This window comes from Calonectris borealis, chromosome 6 (genome assembly GCF_964195595.1).
Source record: "Calonectris borealis chromosome 6, bCalBor7.hap1.2, whole genome shotgun sequence".
Taxonomy (NCBI): Eukaryota; Metazoa; Chordata; class Aves; order Procellariiformes; family Procellariidae; genus Calonectris; species Calonectris borealis.
Window position 1 is genome coordinate 29,535,293 of NC_134317.1, and position 14,625 is coordinate 29,549,917.

The 14,625-nt window shown below is 48.7% G+C and overlaps 1 protein-coding gene across 2 annotated transcripts in view; it reads left to right on the plus strand.

Annotated features, from left to right (window-relative positions):
* The window catches only part of NRP2 (neuropilin 2), a 90,721-nt gene that overhangs the window by 50,129 nt on the left and 25,967 nt on the right, over positions 1–14,625 (plus strand). For both annotated transcript variants that reach the window (XM_075153429.1, XM_075153430.1), the window contains exons 11-12: positions 2,096–2,212; positions 4,680–4,832. In XM_075153429.1, coding sequence (XP_075009530.1) covers positions 2,096–2,212; positions 4,680–4,832 — 270 coding nt within the window. The remainder of the gene's footprint in view (positions 1–2,095; positions 2,213–4,679; positions 4,833–14,625) is intronic.

Genomic DNA, 14,625 nt, shown 5'->3' on the forward strand with positions numbered 1-14,625 from the left:
CATAAATATTCGTAGCTTTATTGATGTACAGGCATTCAGCTTTGTAGTCAGAGCAGGGCTTGTAATCTTGTGGATTCACCATGTTGTAAAAAGCATTTATATCCCTGATGCAACCTGGGGAGCAGAGATAGCCCATGGCATTATCTGCATGCTAAATCCAGGCTGGCTACATGCAGCAGCCCTTGACAACACCAAGATACAGCCCTCCTTTGCTGGGAGGACCCAGGCACGTTACAGAACTGGCTGTGAAAACCCACGCAATTGCACTTGCTTGGGAACAAGATGAAGAGGTGGATTAAAACAAGCTGATTGAAAATATTTTCAAGTGAGGGCCTAAGCCCACGTGTACCCTGCCCAGCTGTTGCTACTGCTTATCAGCAACAAGCATCTTAATTACTGAGTCAAACAGGTAACTTAACAGCAACTAGGCTTAAAAACTAGTTGGCTAGTAACTCTAAAATTGGGAAGCAGGAGTCAGCAATTGGCTTCTTTCAAAGACCTGCCAAAATTTTTCCTCTGAAGAGTGGAGATTGATGAATGTTCACTTGCAGCTGGTTTTCTCTCCTTTGAAGTTCCAAACATCTGGTTTCAATTGCTGAGTGACTTTGCATTTTGATCAGCAGTTACCACCAGTTGCACAGACACTTGCTGGGCCAGGGAGAGAGAAAGCAGGCAAGCAAGACCTCTCTTTTTCACTTTCCATTTCACACATCACGTTGTCCTCCCTGCTATTTTCATTATCTCTTGTAACCATCGTGTTGCGGCTCTGCCATGGTAACTGATTTTTCAAGATACATTTCTGTGGCTTGTCCAGGGCAATGCAACACCATTGATTTACATCCGCTCAGCATCTGTGTCCCGTATGGGACTTGGCTTTCAAGGTCCTTCCACATTGTCACATTTCAGCTATAAATCTCAATATACGAGAACAACAACCTAAAAAAATGTACCAGCTCTAAATAACTTGCAGCTTTTGATATGTTGCTTTCACCTGCTGTTTTTTTTTTTCTTTTCTTTTTTATGACATTTTTCTGTGCCTGACTGCTTGCAATTTGCTTCTTGGTTGCGTTTGGAGCTTTATGGGGTTGTAACGAATTTGAACTTACGAATTAAAAGACTTTGAGGTTATTTGGTATTTTATCCTGAACAAAAGACAGCCACTGGGAAAAAAAAAAAGTAAAAAAACCCCTGAGAGTTTGTGTGCAACATGTTTAATAACAGGAAAATAAAAGGGCAGAAAGGAGCCTATGGAAAATATTCAATGTATTTAGCCATTTCCTCCTGCTTCTGGCTTTATTAAATGATATCCTGAAGGGTGCCGACAAAGAAACATAATCACACATAACTGAGCAAATCAGCCTCTTTTTAAAAGTGGAAAGAATCAAGCCTGCTGTACTCAGTTAACGCACCCATAAAAGGAGAGACTGCTGGAACCTAATGTCGTTTACTGTTGATCTTAATATCCTTCCCTTTCTTGCTTAAATTTCCCCTGACACCTGCTTGGAGGTTGTTTCACACGGGCCATGTTGGAGAGAGGGAAATTGGACAGAGACCCTTTGAAAGCGTAGTCAGGAGCCTGGAGTGTGAAACCAGATGCTTTCTGCAGCGAGCCAGAGCGCGCTAGGGGATCCTCTGGGTCCGTTTGCGGTTACGTCATTTGTGGGTTTGAGTGACTTGTTTTATAAATTGGCACAATTGGTGGGAATGTTGTGTGTGTTTTTTTAACGTGTCATATCCCTTTATGAAAGAAAAAGATATTCTGGCTGTGATCTCTGTTATCCAGTAATGACAGCTAAGCGGATTGCCAACACTAGTGTAGATTAAAAAATTAAGAGAAAAAGTAGCATGTACGTCTAGAGGAGAGCCTTGTCCAATGGGAACTCTAAATCAAAGGATCTCCCATATGGAATCAGGCAGTTCACTTGAAGTTCAAACCATGCTGACATTTGTAGCATGTGGAAATTTCATGGTATTCTTGTTCTATCTCTTCCTGACATTATAAGAACATGAGAAAAAGATTTTTTGCTTTGTTTCCTCCTACCTGGGCTTTTTGTACTGTCTATTGCAAATAGCATCTCTACTCCATTTTCTTCAGATGTAAAGCCCACTGCAGAGACGCTGGTGCCCACTTTGAAGAGTGAAGAGACCACCACCCCATACCCAACTGATGAAGAGGCAACCGAGTGTGGCGATAGCTGTGGAGAAGAGGAGGGTATGTATCAAAGCAGCACATCTTTATCTCAATAAATGATGGGTTAAGAGCTAGGCAAGTACTCTTATCTTCCCATTAGCTCCTATACATGGGGCTGATTCCTGGAAAGTTTAAAGTAATATTATTAGTGATAGGCCAAGATAAAAAAAAAAAACAAACAAAACCTGCCAAAATCTGATAAGTTGTATCAAGGAAGGATGCAAGAGCAAGAGATAGCAGCTAATTCAGTCCCTAGGGTACGAGACTTGAAGAGCTGCTCTCCCAGCTTCCTTACGTGACCTGAAGAAACTCACTTAGTGCCCTGTTTAGAGCCACCTCCCTTCCAGATCCCCTTGGCGGGTGTCATAAATTCAGAAGGGAGAGATTCAGACTGCCTGGTATGCAGGGCTCCTTTTGTAGAGGTCACAACTGTGGGAGTAAATCCCGACATGTAGAGAAGGCTGATGTCCTGAACACCTATCTGTTAAGGATCCTCTTCCCTAATATCAGCTGCTTAAAATTTAGGAGGACAGTCTGGGCTCCTTGTGCCCCCAGCCTTAGACGGCTGTCAGATGTACCAGGGAATGGTTTGGTATCTGTGGCACTTGCCTGTCTCTTCTGACTGTAGAAGAGGCTGAATGTTAGACTACATGCTGTGCTTGTTAAGAGCCAGTGCTGGGGGGGACTAATCTTCTCTGCCTCAGATCCCTACCTGTAAAAGCAGACGTCATATTCTTCTGCTCCTTGCAAGGGGGATGTGAGCATCTAAAGCTTGTGAAACGTCCAGATTAAGGGGAGAGGACATGGCAGAGCTGTGCAAGGTTAGTTGTACAATGCAGTGTGCAGGAGATGCACGCCCCTGGGCACGACAGCGTACTTCACAAGTACTTCAACAAGAAATCTCATGAGGAAAAGCTATCCTTTGAGATAGCTCCTAGGAATTCTGTCACTTCAGCTTCCAGTCCCAGAGAAAAAATTAATGGGTTTTAAAATAAATAAATTTTTAAAAGAACATTAATTGGCTTTTTCACACCTCCCATCGGGATTCTGCTGTAGTTCAGTTCTGGAAATGCAAGTTGCAGAAGTAGCTCAAAGGGCCTGATTCTCATTGCTTTGCCTCAGTGATAAGCCAGTGCAACCCTGCTACCATTGAGGCACTTGGGAAGCTGCCAAGAGGAAATTTAGGCCAGTAATAGTCTCTGCAACAACACGATTCCTGGGTGCAGTCCAGGGTAAGAGAGCCAGTGGAGTATGCCATGGAGCGTGGAACCAGCCTCCCTGTCAGCTTCCCTCAGATTTAGCAACAATTTTCATTCTCATACTCCATAAACAATGAGTGTGTTTCTCTGGACAATCAGATTTATGACAGCCAAACAGAAACAATGCTGCTCTCCAGGGTATGAGATTAGATTGGAATAAAAGGATCCATGATCTGCATTGTTTTATTTCTAAGTGGGAGCATGTAAAGAAAGCCCTTTGCCCCTCGCAGCAAAGTTCTCCTGATGCCTATCGCTTGAGTCACTCACCCCCTTCTGACTATCGCTCACTTTGTGAGCACTGTGATTTAAAACTTCCTCTTTGCTCAGGAAAAACCCAGCCTATAATTGGGCTCTGACGTGCGTGTCCCCTGAGTGCTTGGGATGGTCTCAGACCATTTCTGCAGCTTCCATGTCTTATGGCTGCTTCCCAAATGAAGGAGCCAGCAGCTGCCTCACTGCTACATGCAGCCCCTGGCATGTGCCCTCCTGCCCACAAACCTGTCTCTGCAGGAAGGCTCTCCAGAGCTTGTAAAGCTGTTGACACAGGGGAATTAGCTCTGCTCCTGTTTCACAGATGAAAAGTTAAATGACTCGCCCAAAGACCATGTGGTAAGTCCATAGTGGAGCTAGAAATAGAGGCTGGCTCCTTTCACTCAGAATCCAAAAGCTTGAGCTCATGGTGGCCTCACGTTTCCCCTGGTAGCATTTCCACGAGAAGGTAGGAAGTGGTGAGTGACAGCTCGCCATGTTGACAGACAGCTCCCGTCTGGTGCAAGTGGCTAGATCTGTCACTCAGGAGCTGGGTTTCTGGAGCACTTGAGATTCTCCTTTTGGAGCCAGAGCAGGAACTGATGAGCACAGGGCACTCAGGAAGCGCTCTTCCCTGACATTTAAGAAGGCATTTAATATTTGACTGCTCTAGGGGACGAAGAGAAGGTGCTGATTAGAGTCTGGAAGCATTTGGTACTTGCTTTTATATTTGCTTAGTTTGGTGGATTAGCTGCAGGACGTGGTGTGAGCATTTTGATGATGCAGAACCTAAGGCTGATCCCTGGAGCTGATGAAATGTGAGATAGGTTAAAAGCATCAGTGTGAGTGAGATTTCATGCTTTCTTCAGTATTTATGGCTTGCCAGCTATTTTAGTTTTGGCTTGTTTTTTAATAGCAACCCTTCATGGGTAGGTCATTTTTTAATCCAACTTTATTTTGCTTCTATTTCTTTTTATAAGATTTCCACCTCCCTGCGAACTTCAACTGCAACTTTGATCTCCCTGAAGACCTCTGTGGTTGGTCACACGACTTGGCAACAGGTTATACGTGGTCTTTTCAGCCTACAAGCACCTGGACTGGCAACTCTGAACCAAGCCCTGAGACTGTGCCTGGTAAGATGGTTGATACCATACCAAAGCAGGGAAGAGGAAGCTGATGGGGCTTTCTCCGTATGAACAGTATGACTGGTTATTGCACAGCTACCAGGAGTTGTGAAGGCTGTGCAGAGCTGAACGTTTTCTTTTGTGGAAGCTTTCAGATGCTTTGCTGTATGGTTCATGACTTATTTATAGGACTGTGACCGCTGGCACTGAATTATACTAACTATCCTCTTGAGATAGCCTTGAATAAGACACTGGGCTTTGAATCCCCTGTGACCGTGAAGGTTAGCCCAGGCTTTGTTCCACATCTGATCCAAATGTCCTCTGTAGGACCCAATGCTTTTTCCCCATTTTCTCTTTTGTTAGAGATGCATTTCTTCCTCCCATATGTTGCTCGGATTGCCTATAGTCTTCAGCTATTCTGCACTCTGGGCTTGCATAGGCTGGATTTCAGCCTCCTCCAAGTGAAGGATGAGCTAAGCCCTAAGAATGCTGAAATACGCCAGCTTCTTGCTGTTTGACTTTTGCTCTTTTTCTCTTCTGTGCTTTGGAAGCAGAAGGTTTGCATGAGCGTGGCAGAGCCTAATTTATGGAGGACCTCACTGAGATGTGCTGGCATGGGTTGGAAGGGAGCCTGCCTCTGGCAGTGTGGTTGATAGATAAGTTCTTCAGCTTCACATCTTGGAACTTGCCCTGGGACTAGTGCCCTTTCCATACCCGCATTGACTTTGTGGCACGGGTGGCGTGAAGAACATTTGCCAGTTTCTTTATAACAGTAGACTGTGTCACCATAGCATCACTTCTCTTCACAATCAGTCATTGCTTATGAAACTCAAGGCTGCCCCAGGGAGAGCTGGCTGATCTTACCTGTCTTCAGCTCTGCCCTGATGCCCAATGACTCCACTGTCTGCATGCCATGCGCCCAGGGAGCCGTGCACGCTGTGGGCTCCTCCCCACCCTCCCCCCCCCGGTAAGGTTGAGTCTCGAGATGCAAACATTCAGGCGAACCTGTTAGCCACCTGGCAGAGGCGCTGGCCAGATTGGCAGTGCCGCCAGCCAGTTGGAAAGCCGTGCAGCCAACACCTGGTAGGCAGTGCTAAAGAGGAAAATATGTATTCCAGAAACATATGGGAAGAGGAGAATCTGCTACATCTCCACACACAAATCACCCCCACACAAACGCATACATCATTTCTCTCTTCAGCTCCTGAGGTGCTCGGCATTTTTCTAAGAGGCATGGTAATGCTGTAAGTGCAGCCTACGTGGACATCTGACAAATTCTTTGGCGTGACATAGGGTCACAGTGTCTGCTATGGAGAAAAACATTTTCATATTTCAAGTGTTTATCTCTTAGCATTTGAGTGCTTTAGAAGATTAATATCTGGAGCTCAGTGGAGCCTCAGGCAACAGGAGAGAACACTTACAGCCAGCCCCAGACTTAATAACCCTCCCCATCTCATTCACTGTAATAATGTTTAATTAATATAAGCCTCCTGCAAGTAGGATAAAAATTACTTATTTTTATAACTCAGCCTCAATTTTTCATTTCATTTCCTCTCCCCCGAGTCTCCCTACAATTAGTTGGCCGTAGTTTCTTAGAAGACTCTGTCGTATGTGCGCACGCGCATGTGCTTGCGTGCACAGCCCGGGAGAGGCTGGTGCTGCCTCAGACAGCTCAGCACGCGGTGCTGGTTTTTACCCTTCTTCTACCCTTTCTTCTCTTTCTTAGTTAGTTATGAACTGCAAAACCTCATCACTGTGGCCGGGGAACGTTTTCCTACTGAGTTCAGTGATCTGGTTTTGTGCCAGTGTAGAGAGCTCTCCCTTACGGTGCTGTGCTGTGCCAGGCACCGAAGCACTCAGAGGTGCAGGCAGGCGCTCAGGCCTTGCCCAGCAAGTCGCGGGCTCTACAGGCAGAGGAAGAGGAAGAGGTAGCAGCTCTGGGGGGCTGAAGTGCCCACGGCGGCGGAGGAAGTCAGCAGCAGACACCAGGCACAGGCTGAGAGATGGTTGTTGGGGCTGCCATGGGATCAGCCTCCTGGCTGGGTCAGGCAGGGATGCGCCCTCCCGGCGGCCGTGCCGCTGCCTTGCCCACGCAGCGCAGGGCTGCGGAGGGGCCGGCATGCAAAGGCATCGCTGCCACGCCTTGCTTTGGTCCTGCTTTTACAAAGTAAGAAGACATGACACAAAAGGAAACAACTGTTTGCTTTTTTCCTCCCCACACAGCTTTTAAAGCAACTCGAGAAACATGAAAAAGAGAAGATGCCGGCCCCTCGGCGGGGACAGAATCGAAGCATTGTTTGGTTCACACTCCCCCATTCTTCCCCTGCCTTTCCCTCGTGTTCCCTCCAGCACTTTGTTTCTACTTAGAAAATTCATCCTTAGACTCCAGGGAGCAAGGAATGAAAAGCCCTTGTTCGGGGTGGTCTTTTCGTGTGAATTCCCCACCCTGGGGTGAGCAGTTGGGTGAAGGAGAGCAGCTGTGCTTGGTTTAGGGGCAGGGCAAAAGCTAACGGGAACTCAAAGCCGCTGGAGCCCAATTTGCTCTGATTTAAAGGTGCTGGCCCGGGCTAGAGGCCGTGGCTGCTCCATGGTAGCAAGGAAATGTGCTGTGCCTTTAAGAGCCATGTGGGATGTGTTTCTATTTCTTCTGAAAATGGCAAAACAAAAATTAAAATTAAAAGGGAAAAAAATAATAATGAAAGGAGGAGCCCTGGCTCAATCTGCATGAGAGAGAGGGGGAAGGAAATGACCATGGTGAAATATCCTCTGTGAGGCACTTGATTAGAAAAGTCTGCTGAGAGACAGGCCTGAATTCCTCAGATATCTCCTGATTTCATTTTATGCACTGCATGCAATTCCTCCTCATCTTTGGCGCGGAGAACTTCTCAAGACTGACAAGACACCCACTGCTCTCATTCCACTATTTTTATTTCCAAGATACTCTTTCAGGCAGCTCTGCATTTCTTTTTTTAGCCCTATGTTCCTTGGGCTCTTCACACCATGGATTAGCTCCACGTCTTCTCCTGCAGGCTCCCGTTACATGTCTGGGGACCCTGTTGGTGAAAGTGGACCCAAAGTGCCCAACTTAGCAGAAACCAGCATGGTTCCGGCTGTTACCCTGCCCTTTGCAAGTCTAGAAAATGGTGTTGCTCCCTTTTCCATGCCCCCACAAGAGATCGCCAGGACTTTTCCCCTCTATGGATTTTCAGATGCTTCCCTTCCGTAGAAAGATTCTCCTTAGCTGCAGATAGCAAGATTCAAGGAGCAACAAGTTTAGGTTTCAATGAAGTTTCATCCCCCCTCCTGCTGCACTCAATGGCAATGTGCCATTGGTGTCAACATAGAGGTCTTAAGACCTGAAAATAAATCTGGGTTGGTAAGTTGGGCACCTCAGCTCTTCACCATCTTTGAATTTCACCGGGGTCTTGATCCTGAAGGGTGTAAAGATCCTGGGTCGTATCCTTAGCTGGTAGGTGCGGTTGCGTTGCTCTCAGTGATGCTACGCTAATAAGCCAGCACTGAAAAGCTGGAATCGGTGTGTTTTGCCCATTTTTTCCCCTCTCCTTTTCTTGCAGTCATTAAGTAAATACCTTGTGGTCCTAGAAGAGCACTGTGGGGTCTGCACCTCTACCACACGCTGCTTCTCATTCGGGTGAGCACGGCATCGGGGTCGGAGCCCTGGCAGCATTGTGAACCCCGTGTTGTTCAGATGTTGGCAGCTGTACATGCACGCAGAAGAGGAAGCGATTTTAACCTTGCAGCTCTCCTGACCACATAGTTCTTGCGCTGGGCTGCAAAAACCCACCAAGAGCTTCTGTTGTGGGCCGTGGCCTCACTGGCTTTGAGGGTCAGGAATGCTGCTCACTCGGGTTGCAGGCACTGCAGGGAAAGGTTTATTTGTTTCAAAGCGGTTCCAGCAGAGGAATGTTTGTAGTGCTCTGAAGTTTCATAAGAGCTTATTTTTTAAGGAAAACAAATGTTGAGCTGTTTTTAAGCTGATGGTGACCCTTCACCATTCCTGTGTTTTTCCCATGGGATCTTTAAAAGGGAAAGTTTAATATTTTTCCTGCAGTCCATGAGAACTTCTGCCTGAAGGCCTTGATCCTACTCTGTCCAAACCAACAGAAAGGTTTTCATGGTGTTAATGGAGAAGGGCTGGATTGAACTAGGTCTGCACTTACTCTCATGAGACTTAGTCTCAAGGCTTGTGCCTTGGGGACACATTTTGACCTCTAGGGTCAATCCTGTCCCCTTTGAAGTAGGAGGGAGTTTTGCATGTGGGGTGGTGTGAAAGCCAAGCACTTCTGTGCAATGAGTGAGCAGCTGCACGCTGTGGGAAGGAGACCACATACCCGGCTCTGTCTCTCCCCGCTCCCGCCATGTGTGGTGCAGATTGCCTCTCAGCAAAGCTGTATGCGGTTCTCCTGACCCTTGTTTGCACAGTGGGGACAACAAAACCCTAAAAAGTCATTCGTGCCTTGGCTGCCTGCAGCGTGGTAGAGCTGGGATGCCACAACACCCAGATCATGGGAGGTTTGCTGAGCGTTGGCTAGGCTGTGCGAGTGCCCTGGCCACAGGGTAGGGCCAGGCTGTGGCCGTCCTCGTGCCCGTACTGTCTTACATGAGAGAAGGGGCATGGCCATGGTCTTTCCCTGCATTGCCACCAAAGCTCCTGGGCTGGAGGCAGAGGAGAAGAAACCAGTCCTCCGGGGCCCACCCATTTCTTCGCTTCTCGCCTGTCTGAGTCCTTAGTCACTTTTTGGACCCAAACACCAGTGACACACACTGCCTATAAAACTGGGCTGGAATGCTCTCTGGAAAGCAAGACACCGTCTCTCAAATCTTAGCGCGTGCATCACTCCATCGCTTCGCAGCAGTGACTTAGCAGCCTGTGAGTCACAGAGCCCGATTCGGAAAAGCGCGTGCATGTGCGAGCAAGCCGCAGTGTGCAGCCTGTGCGGTGGAAGCGCCGGCTCGGTTAATACCTTTAATTGTGCATGCACACACGCCGGGTGCGAGTGGGTCTCTGCACGTGTGCTTTTCATGTAGGGGCATGCAGGGTGCCTGCCAGGCTGGCGGTGGACGCGGCGCGATGGCAAGCAGCTCACTTAGCGTAAATGTCAGGCTCTAATTGGCATTTGGTTTGTCAGGGACACCGTGCCCTCCCTGTGCTCCCGGGGGGAGGCAGTGGGACTCACAATTGCGCCGCGCTGTTGAGGACGTGAGGCTTAATTAAGAGAGAGGATGTAATGGCCCGTCCATTAGAAAGGCTCTGGAGAGCAGGCGGAGGGCTTGGTTCTGGGCAGGTGTGGGGTTTTATGCCTTTTCACGGACTGATTTAGAGACTGAAATGGCAAGGACTTGGCAGGCTAATTAACACATAATCAAAATTGAGGGGATTTTCCAGCAGACGCAGTGATCTAGTTAATATAAATATTAGTTTTACGGAGGATTGATTTCCCTTCGTAAATGAAAGTCTGTCATTGAGGAGAGGCCTGTCATTGAAATTACAGCGAGAGCCTTTTGAGGTAAATTTGCATGATTTGCCAAAAAAAATTAAAAATATAATAACTATCCAATTTCAATCTGCATATTCATGCAGCTGCCATCCCCCTGCTACCAGAGCACCCTGCAGTCGTGAGGGGATCTGAGCTGATCCGCTCCCCGGGAAAGGCAAGGGCTGATGCAGCCTCCAGTTCACACATCCCAGAAGGATGGCAGGATCTGGCCCCACTGGGACGTCTCCCCAGCCCTGACACAGCACGGTCAGGGGTGGCATTTGGGGCTGTGGAGGCAGCACGCAGGGCCCAGAGCAGAGATGTCAGCTATGGGATTTGGCAGACAAGAGGTGGCTGCCGGTGGGCTGCAGCGCTGCCACTAAAACACACCGCGAATCGAGCTCTGCAATGAAGACGAGCGCGGTGACCTTTGGAGGGACGTAGGTGAAGGCAGTTCAGTGTGTGTCATCCGTAGGAGCGGCAGCTGTAACTCAACGATATCCAGCGAGGAGGAAGTGTGGAGGGAATCTGAAATCTCAGTAACTGCTTGTGTACATCCTGCCCGACATGTTTTGCTGGAAAACCTCCAGATGTGCTGCTGAGAGCGATGAGGGAAGGTGCTTTTCTTGGGAGAGGGGGTGAGACGTGCAGGACCCAAGCACAGGCAGGCTGACCTTGCAGAGGGGGCGGCTGCCATGGCTCATGCTTGCAGCCTGACCTGAACCATGAGACTTCATCCCCCGCTGCCCCTAATGTCCTCTCAGATGGCTTGCTGGCAGGGGGGGACGGGTGCGCCAAGAGCAAACCGCGTTGGCCAGATGGTTTGTTTGCAGGGCCCGGCTGGTGATTTATCCAGGACTCACTGCCGTGCACATACAAGCGACTCTGCCATCGTCTGGCTGGGGATGGTTGCATGTTCATGCTCCTCTGGCTCCCCTACATCCAGATGATCCCATAAATCTTCCATGAGATTTATGCCATAGCATCAGTTGCAAAAACAGTGGTAGGTTAAAATGCCTGAGCAGATTCATCCTGCCTTTTTTGAGCCGGCACTTTGAACTACCAGTGGCAGTTCGGTTGGGGATGTACTGCCGTGTTAGCTGGAATAGAGGCTGCAAAGCAAAGTTCTGGGAAAGAGATTAAAATGCATTTCTGATTCTGGAAGAATTGATCAGCTCATCGTTGCAAGGCTCCCTTCAAGTGCTTTAGCAGGGGAAATCAGCCTTTCAGGTGGTTTCTGTGCCAAAGGCTTCCATTTACTGTATCAAACAGAGCGACTACTGGAACCACCGGGCTCCCACATGCTGTTCCAACAATTAGCTCCACAGTGCCCTTGTTCAGTCAATCTCAGCAAATTCGCAGGGCTTTTCAGAAGGTCCAGCTAGCCATTAGAGTGATCCAGCCATTTCATCCTCAAATGACACGAAGTTGTGTCTGCTTGCGCTCTGCTCTCCGTTCCAGAAGCTCCTGTTATCAGGACCAGGAGCAGGAGCACAGGGTACCCAAACCCACTACCACTTGCAGGGGAGCAGCTGGGTTCATCACCCAAAGACTGAGCCTCCCCGCAGCCCTTGGGATTGCCAGCAGGTCCTGGAGAGCTCTGTGGGCTCCAGCAAGCGCTGGGCAGGCAGCACAGGAGATGCAGGGTTTGGGAGGGCTCCCGCGGCTCTGAAAGAGCCTGTGTGGATGGGGGGGCATTGGTTTTGGCTGCGGTTCAGGAGTTTCTTTGATTTCACAGCCTGATAGGAATGGGAACAAATCGGAGGTCGATGTCATCCCTGGTGGGAGGGATGTGACTCAGAGGCACACAGGCTCTTTGGCTGAAGCGGCGGAGGCAGCGATGCTGGGTACCACTGGCTCCCAGTGAGGGGTGCGGATCGTGGGGGGTGTCCAGCTGCACAATTAACATAGTCCCCTGCGTTCAGCTGTGGTCTTTGGGCGGATCCAAGGGTGGCTCGCATCCCTGCAGTCAGTCAGGCTGCCTAGATACTGGCACCAATGGTCGTTCCTGAACTTTATGGATCTGGATTTGATCCTTCTTAAGCCTGGCTGGTGCTTTTATTAAGGATTTGCCTGTGAGACCATTTCAGCTGTGAGATAATTGTGTGATCATAGTCTGATTTGCTCTTCCACTTTGTTTGTTGTTGCTGCTTTTTTCTTCTTGTTGTTGCTTTTTTCTTTGAAGAGGCTTGTAGTGAATTACAAAAAGAGGATTTTAATTCAGGAGACCTTGATGACTTATTATGCCTTATTGCTCCTTAGGCATGGAGTACAGCTTGTTCTTTTTTCTTCCTCCACTTGTTTATCTCCCACATCTCCTCCTCCACCACTACCACTCCAAAGTAAATCACAAGAACACTCCTCCATTAGAGAACGGCATGGTACTGTTTCAAGTGATTCACTCAAGCAGGAGTGGGCAAACATGCTTTCATCTTTTTTTCTGCTACTGTTTGTTGGCATAAAGTGCCAAGTGGCCCAAGTACATTTCATAGGTGCTGGAAAACATTGCTGGAAAATGTTGCTCTTTCTTTATGTGGCCGGTCGGGGACAGATTTGTCCTTCACGCAGCAAAGTCAGTGAAAGTTCATATGGAGTGGATACGCTTTTGCAATATTTTGATCATACATCCCAGGAGTAGAGTGATGGCAAATCTTTCTGCTGTCTTGTCCTAAATTTATTTTAGAAAGCTGTGTAGCTCACGGTGGTTGGTTTCAGCCCAGCTTTCTGGCAGTGACAAACTTGCAGCAGGGCCAGTGGCTGTGCAACCACTGATACATCTCCCTTGGGCTGGGATGTCACCGGATTGCTGAGCAGCAGCAAGGTCAGCTGCTGTTTTCCAGGTAGGACCTGTCTTTCGATGCTCAAGAACTGGGCTCTAAGTTCAGGTCTCTCTGGTTTAAGTTTTGGAGGTGTTTTGGGTGCACTTTGCAAACATTCTCAGTGCAGACGCTGCTCTTCTGCCATTGCTGTGGGCACTGAAGCCGCAGAGGGAGCAGGGCAAGCAGGAGGCAGGCTGCTGCTCAGAGCTTTGCCCGTCAAGTGCAGCGGGCTAAGACGTGGGAAAAGGAAGCAACAGACCCCCACCCTTAGGTGTGGTCCTGGGGCAGAGGTGACCCCGCTGGGCTGCAGGAGGGCTCGCACATGCTGGCATGAAGTACCAGTGACACTTGCCCGGAGTAGCAAGAGCAAGCGTGTTCATCCCACTCTTGACTAAAAACGTGAAATACAGCAATATCTGCCGTTGGCTTGTCTGTGTCACCTTGTACTGCAGGCACTGCAGTCGGAGCAACCCAAGGGACTCTGTCCTGACATTGGTCATGGTGGGAGGGGGCTGGTAAGAGTCAGATCAGCTACACGCTTGGCTTTCAGGCTGTGCTAAGGGACTTCAGGCAGCCAAGCTGCAAATGGGGAACTCTTTGAGGAGGCTTCTCATCAGAGAGGGCTGGAAACCACTGATTCCAGACCAAATCAGCCGTGCCCAGGGATTTGTATCCATGGGCTTTTGCTGCTATTGGTATTCAGATCAAGTATCTCCAATTCCAGTCTCAGCCTTGAACTTCTCCTGGGATATCAAATGTACCAAATCTCCTCCCTGAGGATTGACAAAAAGCATGGCACAATTTAAAATGTAATATTAAAGCAAGTGAATCCCCTGCTGTATGTATTTCAGCTACCTTAAAGTTTGCAGCTACCCGGTTGTTACTGTGCATACTTCACTCACTGGGACCATGTCCTTCTCTGTGCTATGCTTTAGGGGCTGTTTTGCTGCATTACAGAAAAACCGAGAGCCAGGCTTTCATTTTGTCGTGTGTATCCTCGAAACAAAATTGTCAGCTAGACCCTGACTGTGGAGTATTTACGCTGGGGATGAAAAGAAGCAGGATGAACACAGCTTGTGATCCCCACCCCAAGATGAGTTTTCAGTACTGGTGATTAGAAAAACCCAGGCTTGTTCACTGAGCAAGCTCCCAGCAGAATAAACACAACCCCCCACCAATGTCATTATCGTGGCATCGCTTCTTCTGACAATAACTGCTCTTTAACTTCTCCTAATTACATTGATCTTCGGCATATCGCTTTCTGGTTTTGCTATTGGTCTCCTACCAGAGGGTAGCGGCTGGTGAGGGAAGTGTGCCCCTCGATGCCCTGCCCAGGCTGCACAGGGCGCAGCAGTGGCACGGCTTGCCATGCACACGGAGGGTGCCGGTGTGCGACCCCACTCCTGCAGGCGTGGGTGTGAGAGCCCGCCCAGCACTGCCAAAGCCACCTGGCAGGAGGTGAGACACTTGTTACAAGTGGCCGCA